This window comes from Haliotis cracherodii, unplaced genomic scaffold (genome assembly GCF_022045235.1).
Source record: "Haliotis cracherodii isolate W230 unplaced genomic scaffold, xgHalCrac1.p SCAF_14, whole genome shotgun sequence".
Taxonomy (NCBI): Eukaryota; Metazoa; Mollusca; class Gastropoda; order Lepetellida; family Haliotidae; genus Haliotis; species Haliotis cracherodii.
The window spans coordinates 30,334,173-30,353,059 of record NW_027266269.1 but is presented as its reverse complement, the minus strand read 5'-3'; the positions used below and the strand labels follow the sequence as shown (position 1 = coordinate 30,353,059).

The 18,887-nt window shown below is 41.6% G+C and overlaps 1 protein-coding gene across 1 annotated transcript; it reads right to left on the bottom strand.

Moving 5' to 3' along the window:
• Positions 1-1,360: 1,360 nt before the first annotated feature.
• Positions 1,361-17,572, bottom strand: LOC139461181 (sodium-dependent glucose transporter 1-like). The gene is made up of 3 exons (XM_071242775.1): positions 17,483-17,572; positions 3,009-3,294; positions 1,361-2,307 (listed from the first exon to the last, which is right to left on the bottom strand). The coding sequence occupies exons 1-3, from the start codon at positions 17,570-17,572 to the stop codon at positions 1,361-1,363; spliced, it is 1,323 nt and encodes a 440-aa protein (XP_071098876.1).
• Positions 17,573-18,887: the final 1,315 nt, after the last annotated feature.

Sequence of the window (18,887 nt, the reverse complement as noted above, 5' to 3'; positions counted from 1 at the left end):
AAGATATGTCGAGAATGAATATCATTTTTTATTAATTTGTAACGCTTATGATGAACTTCGTCTTCAGTATTTACCACAGAAGCATTTTGTACATCCTACTCTTGCTAAATTCAATATGCTTATGGCGGTAAACAAAGAAACTGTAGTTAGAAATGTTGCAACTTTTATATACCATGCTATGAATGTTAGACTCCAAACACTAACCCTATAAATGTTAATGATGGACCGAATATTGTACCATGGGCCGCTGGCCTACACATGTACATGAATAAAGAATTATACCTATAAAATCACTTCTTCATTTCCAGTCCTTGCGTTAAAGTATCCTGTTAAATATAACTCAAGCTCACCATGATGAAAGGAAATATACAGTAAAACATTTTTTCCAGTTTAGTTATACCATTTGCCTCTTCTTTTTCTAAATAATAGTTAGACGCCTCAGGAAATTCTAGTACATAGCGATCCCAGTGACAGCTCGTCATCGTGGATATTAACCCCAGTGCGTGTATTTGTCTGAAGTTGGGTGAATTACATTCACCCCTATTTCCAGTTGTTTCAGGAACACCACTTATGCGGAGTTATACACTGCCTCTGCCCGTGGAGATCCGGGGTAGAATAGGTCTTGGCAACCCAAGACTTGCCGTAAAAGGCGACTATGCTTGTAAGAGGCGACTAACGGGATCGGGTGGTCAGGCTCGCTGACTTGGTTGATACATGTCATCGATCCGAAGGACGTGGATCGATGCTCATGATGTCAATCACTGGACTGTCTGGTCCAGATTCGATTACTTACAGATCGCTGTCATAAAGTTGGAATATCACGGTATCTTCACGGGTCTTATTATTAGAGGGGATACGCCTAATGTTTGCTAAATACATTAAACAGACAAAGGGGACAGGATTTCTGTGAACTCTGGAAACATATTAAAACAATAATGTATTTCAGTTAAATGACGTTTGAACTAAAAGTATTGACATAACACATGCGACAATGTCGGAATTGTCAAAGCTGTTTTATTAAGGATAATTGTGACAAATTAGAAAAGGCAATGAATAGACATTTAACTGTCTATGAAATTCAAGATTCAAGGCATCATAAAATATTCAGGTTCAGTAGATAGGTGATGTTGCAAGAATCAGATTTTCCCCTTATTCTGGGGGATCAACATTCGCGGACAGTCAACAATAATGTGTGCAACCATAATAAAGTTGAGGAGAGTTATAAATCAACAACAAAGAAGTAACACTTTTCTTAACGAAACCGATAAAACAGTTTTGGGCTGCAGATTAATTAACATTAGTTAAAAGTTGTTAAAATGAAGCTAGATAATTCTTGCATTACATCTGTGAAGGATTTTTTTCATCCACGTTTTTTTCCATCCAGAGGTGTGTAGTCTTTCTTGTTTTGTTTTCGTAGCCACTTTCCAAGGAAGAACAGACAGAGGAATAAAAGTATTTGTATCAAAGCTATCGTTGCAATGGAATAATGCAGCATTTGAGGTTCGAAATGTGACATCAACTGCCCTATAGTGAGGGCTATCAATGATGTTCCTGCCAAGTCAAAAAATATGAAAATGGCATACAATGTATCATTCACTGTAACATTTTCCACAAACCATACCAATAGAGCAGAAAATAACGGAGCATAGCACAGTCCGAGAAAAAGGGAACCCACCCATAAAAACTCCGAACTCATTTCTGCAGTACATACCAGAAAAACAGATCCAGCTAAAACCCCTACCAAACACGATGTGACCAAACACAGCTGCGGCACTACTAAGCTCACAAACACGCCCCCAACACGCCCTAACAATGTCACTGCATAAAAAGATGATGTCATCAGTGCCATTGTTGTCGCTGATATGCTGAGACTGCTTCGGGTTCCAAAGAGCAAGAGTAAGGTCCCGTATACGAAATTCGTAGCGCCTCCTATGAATATTAAAGATATTTGGAAGCTGACAAAAATAATTTCCATCTTTCCAAAGGAAAATTTGTTTTTCTTGTTTGAATCCTGCTTGGGACTCTTTCGTAGACAATAACGTAAAACAGCCAAGACAATAACTAGTAGTGTTCCAGTTGATGCAATGATCAGATATGCATAAGCTATTCTTGAGTCTGACCCTCCACATTCGATTGACGTCGCGACCAAGTCTGACATGTTAGACGCGTTGCTTAGCTTGGTTGTGTTGCTGAGAAAAGGGGAGATAATCAGTGGTCCTAGGATGTTGCCAGCGCACATTGCCATCCCCATCAAGTGGAAGGGAATAGCACTCTCCTGGCTTAATGCACCAATCTTGGCAACTCTTGCTGCAATGATAAAACATAAGTGTCATTAAAACAATTTATCAACTAACATGTTTTGTTAGTTTTGTTTGTTTGTTGGTATTCACCACAGTCAGCAATATTCCAGTTATACCACTGGCCAGATAAACCAGTGGCTGACAAGTTCAATGTTCCAATCCGTTGTGGTACAATGTCACACAACCAATCTTGGAGCTTGACCACCTGATCAATTCTTTTTTAGCAATAGAAAACTCTAACCTTGGAGACACAGGTGGAGCGAAAATGTTCAAAGGGTTTTAACCCCAATAATATACCATCTCTTTTGAAGTTACGAATATGGAATATATTGTCTAAGATATAGGAGCACATGCACAGTCACAAAGTCATCGGGCTCACTGCAACCACAACAGTTACAATAATGACTGATGTCGATTTATAGTGCCAGCCCACTGAGATACAATGCCGCAGTTTAACATGAATACCCCACTCAGACACAGTATACTGACTCCGAGCCGACCAGTCCTTGTTTTAGCCCCTTAATGTCGAGCGCCTGACAGGGTTACAACAAGTACAAGCTTTTAACGTCTTTTGGTATGACGCTTCCACTCTCGGGGCGGACGCTCTACCACTAGACCACGAAGGCGGTAATTAGATAATGACTAAATGCAGGTATATATTGTCCAAGACATTACACAGCTACAATACTGTCTTCCACAACTACTCACCACTGTTTACAACTCCACTGGTCAGTCCTAAGCCAGAACTTGCAGCTGCAGCCACCCAGAAAGAGGAACAGAGGGGTATTACCAACACGAGGCAACTGCTGACAAGGACACACACCATCATCAGTGTATACACATTGATCACTGCATGTACCGGCACGTACAACACGCTGCCTACTGTCTTGAAGCCAGCGTACACTGGGAAGAGGACGCTGATGGTCGTAACACTCACGGAGTACAGGCACTGAAGGTCCTGTAGACTTGGCCCAAAGCTGCTGTCAATGAGTCCCTGGAAGAAAGATCTTGTACATTTTATGAATAATTTGACATGTAATCCATGACTTAAACATCGGAATTCAATTTGATCCACATGTATTTTAACAGTTTATTTGTGAGACCTTTGACATTGAGGCAGAACAAAATAAATGTACATTACATGTTTCAAATGCTGTTGAAGCCACCGATCATTTAGGTGATATTTGGAATGAAGCGGTCGTCAACCAAGTGCTTGAACTATATTGCCAACATAACTTTTAAAAATTCCCATGCTTTCACAGCTATAGTAAACACATTGTGGAATAAGCATATTATAAGCTTAAGCACTTTCTTTGTAATCTGGACAATACCCTTCATTGTGAAATCATTAGGATTAACTATTTCTCAGTATAAACGAAACTTTGGTGCTAATTAAGGCTGCTGCAAAAACATATAGATGTTCCCCCCAAAATCGTCAGTGTCGTGTTGGAAAATCACTCTGCATGGCAGATCTTGAAGACTTTTCTCCATCGTCTCTTGAGAAGTGCAAAGGGCAACGTCAAATGGTAGCTTATGAGTGTTAATGAACAACACCTTCTTTGTCACATGCTCTCAACTGGTGAAAAGCCTTCACCGAACAATTCGGGATAACACTTTACTTCCTTTCAGTGTATCAAAGAGATCTGCTAGTTCAGGAAGACAGTACTTCACTACTATACTCATTGCTGGTTCTTCTTGTTTTTCTTTAACTTTATGTCTCAATGTATAGGGAACAGGCAGAGCGTTCGTTTGTTTTTGGTTGCATATGTGGTTTGCTTCAATATATTTGATGGTACCCAATGTCTTTTCAATCAATGCCTGGGGCACGGGTGCCCCAGTCGTCTATGGTGCAGCAATTCGCTGAGCAGAGCAAGGTCGCTTTGGCACGCCAGAAACCTATGATTGTGGGATCGAATCCCGGTTCGCCCCGATTATGTTTCTAGGTTTGTCATCACCATACCCGTGCTCGTGGGTTTCACTAAAGTGGTAAACGTCTAAGACATGCATCACATCGGGCTTTCCTCCCACATCAAGCTTACACGCCATGATATAACTGGAGTACTGTTAAAAATGGTGTTAAATCGAACTCACTCACTCAATCACTCAAAGCTTGTTCTTTGTGTGAAGATTTCAAAGAGCGTAATCTCTTGTTAACATATTACAATATTCAAGGCCTCAGTTAAGCTTTCAAAATGTTTCATGGTAGAATGAAAATGATGGCCGATACAATTTCAGCACTTTTCCCGTGTTTCCGCGGGTGAACAATTGACCTGCCTTTGCAGGTGTTTGTGATGGGTGCCTCGAGTAGGGCAGGATTCGTTCACCTTTTAGCGAACTCCTGGTTCCACATCACTATTTAAAACATAAACACATGATCATGATATACTGGAAATGTACAATGGACTCGGAAAGTCTTTATAGCATTGCACTGCCTCCGTGGTCTAATGATAGAGCGTCCGCCCGGAGAGCGGAACGTCCGGGGTTCGATCCCGACCGCGTCATACCAAAAGACGTTAAAAGATGGTACTTGTTGTAACCCTGTCTGGCGCTCGGCATTAAGGGGCTAAAACACGGACTGGTCGGCTCTGAGTCAGTATACTGTGTCTGAGTGGGGTATTCATGTTTAACTGTGGCATTGTATCTCAGTGAGCTAGCACTATGAATTGGCATCAGTCCGGACTAGTACAAGCAGCCACACACACACACACACACACACGTGCATGCACGTCGCTATATAAGTGCAATAATCTTGGACGCGACGTTAAAACCCCATTTCACCTCACCTTTATAGCATTGAATTGAAACAAACTGCAAAATTGTCAAAGGGTTTTCGTCCTATGATAGGTTTTGACCCTGTCACGTATGTGACGTGCAATGGCAATCGATAACTGAAGGGAATGGTCTGTTGAATAATTTGAACACAACAGATGTGTTTTGTAGTTGCAAATGTGACAATTTGTAGTCATAAACATTTCGTATAACTACAGATGAACTTGAGTCCATGTCAATTTCCATCCAAATTGGCGTTTGGTTCATATATACCACCATTCGTTCGAGTTTGACAGTCCAACGTATTGCGAAAAATAATTCCAAGCAGACCTTCTGTTGCATCTTCAACATGAACATCATCTGGAAGACGAGCAGTATTTAAGTTCCCACCTTGGTCTTGTATTGGCACTGATTTGGCTTGCTGTTTGAGAATCCACATAGAGGTAGACGGAAAGGCACCTGACCAGCCTCTCAAGATACAGGTAAGACGATTATCGGATCAAGATCAAAGTAGAAGGCATACTGTTCCACAGAAAGTAGCAGCCATTGTTGAAGCTCCATCTCTGACAAACTCGGGCGGTCGGGTAGCCTAGTGGTTAAAGCGTTCGCTCTTCACGCCGAAGACCCGGGTTCGATTCCCGACATGGGTACAATGTGTGAAGCCCATTTGTGGTGTCCCCCTGCCGTGATATTGCTGGAATATTGCTTAAAACGGGGTAAAACCATACTCACTCACTCACTCACTCTGACAAACTCAGTTGAGTTCATTTCTGGGAATGGTGCAGTACTACTCAACGGTGATTCATGATATGTCAATAATCTTCTTAAAGATATTGTCAACATTGTTACCGACAGATCTGATTATTTCAGATTGCGATCTGAGTTTTTAGACTTCACAGGAAAGGGAAGTTGGAACCACGGTTCGATGGGTCCGGTGTGCTTCGCTGCGCTGAAGTTACCACATTGTAGGCATTTGGGGGTCAGAAGTTTTCTTGAACTGACGACTAAATCAAGGAAAACAATGTACAAAACATTGTGGTGTAAACAACAAAAAAAAGAAGTAAAAATTGAGTACAAGAAACAATGCCCTTTTGTTATGCCCACAAACGTTCAAGAAAATTTATGAATGATAGAAAAAAATCACCAACATAAGCAAATATTTTAAATATGTCAGTGATTGACTCCAATAAACCAAGTATTGGGGAAGTGAATTGAACATTAGTGAATATGAGTCAGAACCACAGTTCGTGGTGGTATAGTGGCAGTATATACCAGAACAGAAAATCAGATCAGAGACATTTTAAGAAGTAAAACAGATATCACTGTGGTTGATAGTGAAATGGACTATTTGAAAGATATTCTACACAAATCGCATGGGGAAACAATTGAGAGACATGAACTCGTAAAGGATAATCAAGAGAAGTTTCAAGAGTTGGAGTCTTATTATTTGAAGATGGGTTTGATCTGTTGCATTCAGATGTGTTGCTGTGGAAAGCTGAGAGAAAGAGAGACATTAACATGGAAGTAGACATGAACATAAGAGAATATATCAGTGAATCCAGATGATTCTGTTAGTCAGATTTCTGCAGCAAGATGGAGCTTGAGGAATTACAAGAAACACTCAGAAAGATATCGCGGTGGTAGAAGCTGAAGAACTTGTATATGTGGAATCATTTGGTGGAGGAACTTTGTCAGCCAATAAACCCAATGAGTTATTTCGACAGATAAAGCAGACATCTCAGCTTAAACCTGAAAAGACTGATACTTTGCAACAGACAGTTGAACATGGTAGCCAGCCATTGAATCCAAATGATAATGAGGCTTCAAGTGGGAAGATGGATCAAGAAAGATTGAGGCATGCAGCATTACTGAATGTTATACATGAACAAGAACAGCAGATAAGAGCTCTCCAACAGCACCAAACCAGTGTTTGGGCTCAACCAGAATTTCTACCAAAGCCTACTACTGCAGGTGGTGTTGATAGTTTGGATCATGTTGAGAAGCGAGGTGAGTCTGACAGTCATGATAGTGGTGAGTCAATTCCTGTCAGTGCAGAGGCAGATGCTCAACCTTCTGCAGTTGCCTAAAAAAGAACTAATGACATTTGATGGAGATTCATTAAAATACTTGATTTTTGTACGTTCATTTGAGAATAGTTTTGGAGATTTTTGTGTCAATAATAGTGTCAAGTTAAATCGTCTGCTACAGTATTGCACTGGGAAGGCCTTGACTGTCATTGAATGTTGCGCATTTATGGAACCTGAAGTTGGGTATTCCAAAGCCAAGAGACTGTTGAGCGAGTGCTTTGGAAATCAATTTGTCATCTCAAGGGCCTGGATACAGGTCACTGAGAGACCTTGTTTAAGAATTTGAGATGGTGCAAAACTGTGAGGATATGCAGACAATGTATGGAGTTATTTTGTGACTTTGATAACAATGGGACGCCTCAACGAAATTGATAATCAAATGCGAATGGGAAAGATAGTGGAAAAGTTATCACCCTTTCTTCAAGGAAGATGGCAGAAAGAAGCTGTTGGTGTTCTGGAGGCTACTGGATATTACCCTGATATTACACATCTGGCTGGATTCATAGAAACTGCTGCGGAGGAAGCGGATGACCCAGTCTTTGGAAAAATCAGGATTTCAAGAGATGACAAAAGGAAAACAAAGAAGAATTCAATGGGGAAGTTTGCTTCTAACTTTAATATTCAAACCAAAGCTGGTTACAGAGGTAATGGATGGCAGACACAGCTCGGAAGGAGGAAGATTTCTGACTGCAAGTATTGTTGTGGTGAGCATGCCATATACACAATTCAAACATATGAGTAGCCTAGTGGTTAAAGCGTTTGCTCGTCACGCCGAAGACCCGGGTTCGAATCGCAACATGGGTACAATGTGTGAAGCCCACTCCTGGTGTCCCCCGCCGTGATATTGCTTGAATATTGCTAAAAGCGGCGTAAAACCAAACTCACTCACTCACTCACTCAAACATATGAGTCCTGAAAAACCATGAGTTTTTTACTGAGAAGCATTTGTGCTATATCTATTTCTCCAATCAACATATGTCTTACAACTGTTTACAGCCAAGCAAATGTGGTGTGGATGGATGTACACGAAGCATTCGAGACTGTTGCACTTCAGCGGAAGCCGATGGACTCAGGCTCATGAGGCTAAAAAGAAAAATCAAGAAATTTCTACACAGACAACAGTCCAGTCTCTCCACAATTCAGTTAGTGAAGTTAATGGGGCCGGCATGAGCAAGATAGCTCTTCCTATTGTCCCAGTTGTGATTCAAGGCAGTGAGAGTAAGTGCATCAGCACTTACGCCTTACTTGACTCTGGAAGCACAAACACATTCTGTACACAGGAACTGGTTAAACAGCTTGGTTGACAGTGTAGTAAAACAACTTTGTCAGTAACAAGAGTCACCAGTGATAACCCAAAATCTGACACAAGTCTGGAAACCCTGAATGTTGCTGACCTGAGTGGGATGCACTGCATTAAAATGCATCATGTATTTGTGATTCCTGAAATTCCAGTTTATGGAAACAGTTTGGCATCTCAAAGTGATTTAGACAAATGTCCTCATTTGAAAGATATTAGTCTGTCTGAACTGGAAGGTGTTAAGGTTGATCTTCTAATCGGACAAGACAATCCTTCAACACTGGCACCAATTGACATTCGTAGAGGAGCGTCTGATGAACCTTATGCTGCAAGAACGGTGTTAGGCTGGGCTGTGACCACTGGAGAATGACAGCCATGGAGCATTAACATCCCATTATGTGCAAGCAGTGCAGAATGATTGTGAGTTTCAGTCTTTGGTTGTGAAGTTCTGGAAAGTGGATTCATGTGATATGGATAGTGAAGTTACTATGGTTGTGAATGATAAGAGAGCTATCAACACGTGTAAAAAGTGTAGAAATTGATACTATAAAATGGACCTTCCATTCAAGTCTGATAATCGCGAGTTGCCAAACAATTATGCCGTTGCAGTAGCAAGATTGGAATCTTTGTACAAGAGATTTTCAAAGGACCAGAACTTGTGTGAAAGATATCAAGGGGGAATTACAGACTTGCATATGCAGAAAGGGTGCCCGATGATGAAATCATTGCAGGAGGTAGGCCAGTTTGGTACATTCCACATCATGCAGTAGTTACGCCACAAAAGCCTGACAAGCTACGAATTGTGTTTAATTGTTCAGCACAGTTCGTGAGAACATGAGTGTCAGTGACATTGTGTTAGTGATGGAAGAAATCACACCTCAAAAGATGTGGCCTTTGGCTAGGGTCACCAGGACGTGTCCTGGAAAGGACGGGTTTGTGAGATCCGTGAAGGTGAAATTGAGGGGTTCACTGTTAAGATCCATTCACAAGTTGTGTGTGTTGGAACATGTGCAATGAAATACACTAAATACCAAGTGTATTGCACTATGACAGTGAGACGGCGAATACATTTTGTTTCGCGACATACGTTTATGATTTAAAGAATGTTTTGTTATTTAAAACGATAAATGTTTCCGTTTGGATTTAGCTGCACATTTAGGGGCCGGGAATGTAAGCAAAATATTTGATTATTTCGCATTGTGATCTATGTTTTAAGACTTCACAGGGAAGGGAGGTAACTCCAAAGTTGGAACAGCGGTTTGATGTTCCGGTGTGCTTCACTGCGCTAAAGTTACAACATTGTAGGCATTTGGAGGTCAGAAATTTTCTTGAACAGACGACTAGATCAAGGAATACAATGTACAAAACATAGCGGTGTAAACAAAATAAGTAAACATCGAGTACAAGAAACAATGCCCTTTTGTTATGCCTACAAACATGCATTAATGGAGGCAAAGAAAGCTCTTTCATCTATAGATGTTTTGAGAAACTATGATATGAATCTTCACTTGAACTTACGAATCCTCAAGTTACATCTTCCCGAGGCAAGAGAGTTAACTGACTATAAAAGTCCAGTTTCCACCCTTGCCGAACTAGGCTGGGATTATGGAGTTACATTTTGGCTGGACTAACGAGTCTATGCATAGTCCAATCAAAATCGCGCACTGAAATCGAAATCCGGTTCGTAAACTGTCATGCAGAGTTCGGTCGATTGCAGGATTTGCAAAGCAAGTGCATCGCCAACTCGTTGTCAACAGATATTTTCCAAATCTTTTCATGTTTTTAATCAAGGTACTCACGTGATTTGATGTACTTCGCTAAGTAAGAACCGTTTTATCACAAAATAGATCTTGATGATTGATCAGATCGTCTTGACTGGGCGCCACCATTTTGTTTGAAACAAATGCATGTGATACGAGAGGTGGAATCTGATTGGTACATATGGGAGAGGCCTAGAATGGACATAACTCGTAATAGCCACTGGTGGCGCTACGATCGAGCCCAGGAATTCCAGCCTAGTTCGGCAAGGGTGGAAACTGGACTTGTAAAGTCAGTTAACGCTCTTGCCTCGGGAAGATGTCAAGTTATGGCCTTAGAGACATAATGTCTCGCGTGTTTCAAGAGTATTCAGAAGACCTGTGGCGTGTGCTTCCAGAACACTTGCTAAGATCGAGGGAACTACTCACAATTGACAGCTTGCCGTAAAAGGCGACTAACGGGATCGGGTGGTCAGGCTCTCTGACTTGGTTGATGCATGTCATCAATCCCAATTGCGTGGATCGATGCGCATGATATTAATCACTGGATTGTTTGGTCCAGACTCGAGTATTTACAGACCGCCGTCATATAGCTGTAATATTGCTGAGTGCGGCGTTAAACAACAAAGCAACCAACCACTCCACTACAAGAATGGCCTGAAGAAATAGTTGGATTGTTCAGACACATTAGAGGGAGGTAAGGACCATGTTGTATTTTGGGAAGGTGGTAAGGTGATGAATTTAGGCAAACATATGTTTAATACATGTAGCTATAGAAGTCTTGGACGGCGGCTCATATAATGGCATGATCTGTTACAGCTGTATATATCATATCTGATATTATTTATCAACCATTTAATTTCCATTTTAATTTGTTTAGCATCAAAATTAATAGTCTTATCTAAGTGTTAAACAATAGTGTTGATGGTTCACTTTTTTGTGGATGATTTCAACATTTCTTGTCGTGGTAAAAATATGCATACAATAGAAAGACTCAGCCTTTACAATTTAAAAAAGAATTGCCAACGAAAATTACTTCAATTTTTCTAAATCCAACACAAACTGCATTCATTTGGTCATAAATACAAACCGCATAAGGATCAAGATATATTTTTATATGATGCTTCTATCAAGGTAGTAGAGGAGGCCAAATTCCTGGACCTCATTTGTGACCGTCATCTCACATTTTCACCACACATCATATATCTCAAGGCATAATGCCTTTAGACTCTCAACTTGTTAAAAGTTGTTTCAAATTCTGAATGGGGAGGGGATCAAATAACCCTCGTTCACTTGTACATATCGTTAATACGCTCTAAAGTAGACAATAGTTTCACTATCTATGATGGAACCTACAATAGCAATTTAGAAAAAAAAGACACTATACACTACCAAGGCTTAAAAGGTTACACACAACCAAATGTTTTCCCATAGACTTCTATAGTAACGTTATATCTTTTTAAAAAATAACTAGGCATTCAACAGCCATTACATTTACATATATGCACAGTCTGGCCTTAAAGCTGCAATAAAAACACAAATTTTGGCTAGGTTAGTCAGCTCCTTTTCCGAGTACAGGAAGCTGAACACACCAACCCCAGTTCCGCACCAAATGTCGCCTACTTGAAAATATCTGTGCTAACATAAAGCACAAGTCATCTTGTTAAAAAAGTCAGCACCAAATATTGAAAAATATGGGCAGTTTTAATTGCTGGATGGATGTACATTTAAAAGACATAGATGTTGGTCAGTTCACAGTGCAAACATTAGATAAGTTATTCCAGTTATATCACGGTCTGTCAGCTTAATGTGGGAGGAAAGCCCGAAGTGATGCAGGACTCAGACGTTTATCACTTCGGTGAAACCCACGAGCACAGGTATGGTGCTGACAAACCTAGAAACATAATCGTGGTGAACCGGGATTCGAACCCAGAATCAAAGGCTTCTGGCGTGCCCAAGGTACAGCGAATTGCGGCGCCTTAGACGGCAGGGCCACCCGTGCCCCCTGTAAATGTGAGGGATATACCAACTGATCAGTAGCTGCGAATGCGTAGCTTCACGATTGCTGATGCCAGGTTTAACAATAATCACTCCCCAGAAATAATCATGATTGTTTATTTTTTTAAGAAATAAAACAATTCAAATATAAAACATTCTATAATAACATTGTGTTTTTTTTTGCAGTGTATCTAATATGCTACAATTATAGGAATAGAGACATGTGCTGTGGAATGACGGGTGTGGCGTTCGTTGTGAATTCAGCTATCAGGGGATTGCGTTATTGGTAAAATGTTTCATAACCCGACATAAAATGGTAATTTGTTGTAAATTTAATCAACTCCAAATACCATGGAGAGAGGGTTACGAATATAGATTAATATAATTAGAATGGAGTGTTTGATTTATGAAGCATGATCTATGCCAGTATATTAAGGAGACAGATGTTCTCACGGATGTTCTTGTTGTGCTATATAACCTGTTCAAAGGTAATGTGCAAGGAAGGACCTGCGTTTTACTGTCAGATATAGATGGAAGGCATGCTGAGTGTACCCACTCGTTTATAGTGAGTGAGTGAGTGAGTTGGATTTAACGCCGCTTTTAACAGTATTCGAGTTATATCGCGGCGTGTCAGCTTAATGTGGGAGGAAAGCCCGAAGTGATGCAGGTCTCAGACGTTTACCACTTCGGTGAATCCCACGAGCACGGGTATGGTGCTGACAAACCTAGAAACATAATCGGGGCGAACCGGGATTCGAACCCACAATCATAGGTTTCTGGCGTGCCAAAGGGACGCAGCTCTGCACAGCGAATCGCGGCGCCTTAGACGCTCCCACTCGTTTATATATACATAAATGTATATATATTCCGTTGATTAAATATTCATTTGAATTAATTTACGCAGTTCGCATTGGTGCTTGAATACCCTTGTAGTTTAATTCCTAGTTTCATCAGAATCATGCACACGAAGGACCTGCGTACTTCTGTCAGATGTAAATGTCGGCTGTCAGTATATATACTGAACCGCAAAAGAAACATCACCATGGGTAGATATATGAGAAATCTTATTTGTCCAAACACTGTAAACATACTTTGAGACACATTAAAAAGATGAAACTTGGCAGAACTGATGATCAAGGTTGAAATTATAGTGTCAAATGTTCTTAAAGTGAAACACAACACTAGTCTGAGAAAATGGCATCACAAGTCAGTATCTCGTGTGTCCGCCATGTGCATTGATGACTGCCGTGCAACGTCGATACATGAAATGGTTGAGGCGGTTGATGAAGGCCACAGGCACTTGAGCCCACACTTTGAGGAACACCTGACGCAGTTCAGCTGCAGTTGTCGGCCTGTGTCGGACGTCCTTCAGCCGTCTTTGAATATCGTCCCACAGTTTCTCAATGGGATTTAAATCGGGACTGAGCGCAGGCCACTGCATGGTTCTGATGTCGTTCTGCTGGAGGAAGTCTCTTGTTGCTCTTGCAGTGTGGGCACGGGCGTTATCATGCTGAAACTGGTGGTTGCGGCGACGTGCCAAATGAGGTATGGCGTGTGGTCTCAAGACTTGATCAATGTACCGAACTGCTGTGACACAATTGCCTCTCCCTGGACCGATGTTCTGGAAGACCACAGGGCCCACCCTCTGTGCAAGACCAATTCCACCCCACACCATGAAGCTCGGACCACCCCACGAGCATCCGAATAACGTTCCCCAAGGCGTCGCCAGACTCTCTCTCTCTCTCTCTCTCATCTGTCTCTCTCTCTCTCTCTCTCTCTCTCTCTCTCTCTCTCTGTCTCTCTCTGCCACCTGCTGTTCAGATACAGTAACGGTTCTCGTCTGAGAAGAGGACTCTTCTCCACTGCTGGTGGCGCCAATGCCTGTGCTGTGTTGCCCACTGAAGGCAGTCCCGGCAATAACGTGGTGTCAGAATGGGTCCTCGGTGCAGCCTGTGACAGTGGAGCTGTCTGCTCGTCAGTCGTCGACGCACGGTGTCCGCACTAATGTGTCGCTGGTGTGTCCCCATGGTCTGTCGAGCAGCAACGGTACCAGACCACCAAAACTGGAGCCTGTATATGGCCCTTACGTAGACGTCAAATGCATTGGCTACTTGCCGGGCGGTTTGTCCAGCTTGCAATCGTCCAAGGGTTTGATGTCGCTGATTTCTTGTCAGTCTTGGTATGTGTTAGCAGTCCAATAACGAATGAATGTTATCCGAACTGGATGGATTTTTATAGGGCAAGAAACGGGGGAACGCATGTGCATTTCAATTTGAACGGAACTCACGTGCATCGGGTTACCATGGTCGTTTCCGTGATGCGTTTGGGCGATCGGTTTTATTGTTATCTGATGATTATTGTGTATTTATATTTCGTATGATGTGCCGGGAGAATGATCTTCATAAACTCTCTCAAGTTCTCCAGATGGAATGCGTGTGTGTGTCATATACGCAAACTACATTCATAAGTCACCATTTCATACTCATGAAGAAATTAGATAACCATAGTGGTACATGTACAACAAAACTGTGCGTAAATACCCAATGTAGGACATCTTGTTAAATTGACACCTTCTCAAACACAAATTGTGTGAGTGGCGGGTGGTACCGGTAGAGCAGGACATGACAGGTCATGATTACCAGTTTCGCGAACACCAGGTGTCATCACTTCATACAATTTCACCCCATTTTGCGTTCTGTGGCCAAAGATATCTCTTTCTGATGTCCAACACTGTTTGTTCTTTGGCGTTGATGTTTTGTATTTGCATAGGAAGACCATCTGCTTAGCATTGGACACCACATGATCTTTCTTGGTGGCTTCAGCTATGTCTGCCAACGTCGCTGGTTGCTTGTTGACATATGTGAAGTGAAACGCTGGGATTTCTTCTGGACCATCGGTGTTCAGGAACGGCAGTCATGAGAGGAGATCCGCTCTTCTGCTTTCCCGAAATTGATGTCGTATAAATAGGCAGCCAAACTCAAATAAAAGTGACAAAAGAAATTCCATTATACGAAATCTCTGATATAGTGATGATACCCGGTGCTCACGAAAAGATGGCCCATCATGCATTCTTACAGTTGCAAATTTAGTGTTTCCATGGTGCTGATATTGCCACCAGTAGCTTGTGAGTGAGTGAGTGAGTGAGTGAGTCGGGTTTAACGCCGCGTTTAACATTATTCCAGTTATATCACGGCGTGTCAGCTAAATGTGGGAGGAAAGCCCGAAGTGATGCAGGTCTCAGACGTTTACCACTTCAGTGAAACCCACGAGCACGGGTATGGTGCTGACAAACCTAGAAACATAATTGGGGAGAACCAGGATTCGAACCCACAATCATAGGTTTCTGGCGTGTCCAATGGACGCAACTCTGCACAGCGAATCTCGGCGCCTTAGACGACTGGGCCACCCGTGCCCCCTCCAGTAGCTTGTGAACTGTGACAAATGAACAATGGATACAGATGAAACCGTTCCACCAAAACTGATGGTTGGTTGGTTTGTTGTTTAACGCCGCACTCACCAATATTCCAGCTATATGACGGCGGTCTGTAAATAATCGAGTCTGGACAAGACAATCCAGTGATTAATATCATGAGCATGGATCCACGCAATTGGGATCGATGACATGCATCAACCAAGTCAGCAAGCCTGACCATCCGATCCCGTTAGTCGCCTTTTACGACAAACATAGTCGCCTTTTAGGGCAAGCATGGGTTGCCGAAGATCTATTCTACCCCGGATCACCAAAACTGATATACGTTTTATACGTGCTTACCCTTTTTGCGCTCACCTGGTGTAATCGCCGATTTTCAGTGATCCATTCATATAGTTTTCACCGCTATGGAATTAGTTTCGTGAGATACTCTAGACAGGTTATTCTATGGCGTTTTCTGTATAGTACGAAGGCTGGTCAGAAAGATTTAAGTCTTACAAACAAATACATTTGTGATAGTGTTTATATTTTAATTTTCAACCCAATTTCCCAGCTTTTCAATACACTTCTCATATCAATAGTGAAGCTTTTTAACTTCCAGTCAGAAAGTAGTTTTCTGAAGCCACCCTGAAAAACACTGATTCACGGCAGCTTTGAGGTCATCGTTGTCGTCACAGCGGTACCACGTTGTTCGTTCTGTTTCGGAAACAGGTGGAAATCACTTGGTGCCAGGTCTGGCGAGTATGGAGGGTGAGGAAGCTCTTCGAACCCACATTGTCGTACAGCAACATTTGCAAGTCGAGAGGTGTGAGAAGAGGCATTGTCATGAAGGAGTACAATTCCACAGTCAGCATTCCTCGCCGCTTTTCTTTGATGGAATCTCTGGGTCGATGAGGCAAATCAGCATAGTAGGCACCTGTAATTGTCTTTTGAATATCTAAGTAATCAACAAGAATCACATCCTTTGCATCCCAGAATACAGTGGCCATAACTTTCTTCACTGATCTTGAATTTCTTTTGTGCCGGAGAAGTGGTATGGTGCCATTCCATGGATTGATGTTTTGACTCGGGACCATAGTCGTAGACCCGTTTCTTCTCCCGTTACTAATCTCTGTTTGAATTTGACGAAATCCTCCCCAATTAGCTCTAGCAATGGCAATGTTAGATCTTTTATCCTCAAGATCAGAATTTAGAAGCTTTGGCACCCAACGAGGAGATATCTTATTCATCTACAAATGTTCATGAATAATAGTTTTAATGGATCCATGGCTTAGATATGTGTCTTCCTCAAGTTCAGCAATGGTAATATGTGTTCTGACAGTTTTTCTATCTCCTTATCTGAATCTTCTTTGATGGAAGTTGAGGGACGTCCAGACCTAGGGTCATCATCAAGGCTTGTTCTCCCAGCCTTAAACATTGCTGCCAAACGTTTAACAGTAGAATAGCTGGGGCACCTATCCCCATACACTTGTGACATGCAGGCATGAATTTCCTGGGAAGTTCTTTTCTCTGAAGTCAAAAACTTGATGACTGCTCGGTACTCGTTCTTTTCCATTTCTGTGTCCATTTAGACTCATATCACGTTCAACGGGCTGTCACTAATATACTAACGACCTCAACAGACCCAATATACTTGCAATGAACTACTTAAATAATCTACTACATTGACTAGTTCACTCTGGTATGGCCCATAGTTGAAGGTTAGTCAGGCTATCCGATGGAACCACGATCAAAGGGTGCGGCGTTAAACAACAAACAAACAAACAAACAAACAAGATCAAAGGGTGCGGCGTTAAACAACAAACAAACAAACAAGATCAAAGGCGACTGCATTTCTTACTTACATCAAGACCGGACAAGGCAAGCAACAAAGCAAGCTCCAGGTATGGACATAGTGCAGTGTTAAGATCCTGGTTGTCTGATGGGTTGCCCATGGTACATGTAGATGCACAGTGCTGTGATAGTAACAGGCTGTTATTGATTACCAGGCGGGACAACAGTATGTACTTCGAGGATTTGCAATGCCTTTATACCAGGCGGCGGTGATATGACGTGTAATGTTCTGACCAGATGCAGTGAACTTTGGGTGGGTGGGTTGGTTGGTTTGTTGTTTTACGCCGCACTCACCAATATTCCAGCTATATATATGACGGCGATCTGTACATAATCGAGTCTGGACCAGCCAATCCAGTGATTAATATCATGAGCATCGATCCACGCAATTGGGATCGATGACATCCATCAACCAAGTCATCGAGCCTGACCACCCGATCCCGTTAGTCGCCTTTTACGACAAACATAGTCACCTTTTACGGCAAGCATGGGTTGCTGAAGACCTATTCTACCCCGGATCTTCACGTCAACTGGGAATTCAACTGGATGTTACATTCCTTATATCAGCTAACAGCCTTGTTTTTGAAAATATGTACTAGACATAAGATTTAAAGACTAATAAAATCAATTGTATGACCGCATAGACCATAAAACCGAATAAAATATGTCTTTGGTATCATCTCTTGTGTATTAGATGATGGTGATGACCTGACCTGTTATAACGTTAGATTAGGAGGGAGAAACATTGAAGTGTTTTATAATACTTGGGAACATGAGCAATAGGATGTAGTTACATAAACAGGCATGGAATGTAATAGGGAAAATGGTGAAAGCAAATTGAAAGAGGTTTTAATCAAACATTACTGTACTAAACAACTTGCAAAAGCGGTGCCCCAAATCGTTTGACCGTGTTATGTGTGTTGTCGACTGAGGACTAGCAAGTAATTGTCATGCTGTACGCGTGGTTCCATATACGAATTCAAATATACATCCGGTATGAAACTGGGAACTGAGATGCCAAGTATAAGCTGCATTCACATACGGAAGCAATATACTTGTGTGTATGCCCTCTCTTCTGAAAAATGTATCACTGAAGTATTTGCAATGTAATAAGTATAGTATTAATAAAACTTGGTAATTTGGTAGGTCTCCGACAGATATGATTTTCATTTTTTTACACGTTTGATTGATACGGATTAGGTACATGTAGTCTAGTCACTGTCGCTAATATATCTGCTTGTTAGAAATTTCAAATGTACTTTTATGGCACTGTTATTAAAATAAGGCAGTTTCTTTTTTCGGGTATAAATAGTTGATTCGTCTTGTCACGCAGTCAGTTTTACTTGATCGAATGATTTCCACGAAACATTCCGGCAGAGAGTTGTGTATTTTATTATTTTCATGTTAATTGTTACA

What these genes read in the sequence shown, in the direction of transcription:
- LOC139461181 (XM_071242775.1), bottom strand. Translation starts at nt 17,572, where the DNA reads ATGGGCAACCCATCAGACAACCAGGATCTTAACACTGCACTATGTCCA. An exon ending in TTGCCTTGTCCGGTCTTGAT is followed by an intron (nt 3,295 to 17,482) that starts GTAAGTAAGAAA and finishes TCTTTCTTCCAG; the next exon opens with GGACTCATTGACAGCAGCTT. An exon ending in CAGTGGAGTTGTAAACAGTG is followed by an intron (nt 2,308 to 3,008) that starts GTGAGTAGTTGT and finishes TTATCATTGCAG; the next exon opens with CAAGAGTTGCCAAGATTGGT.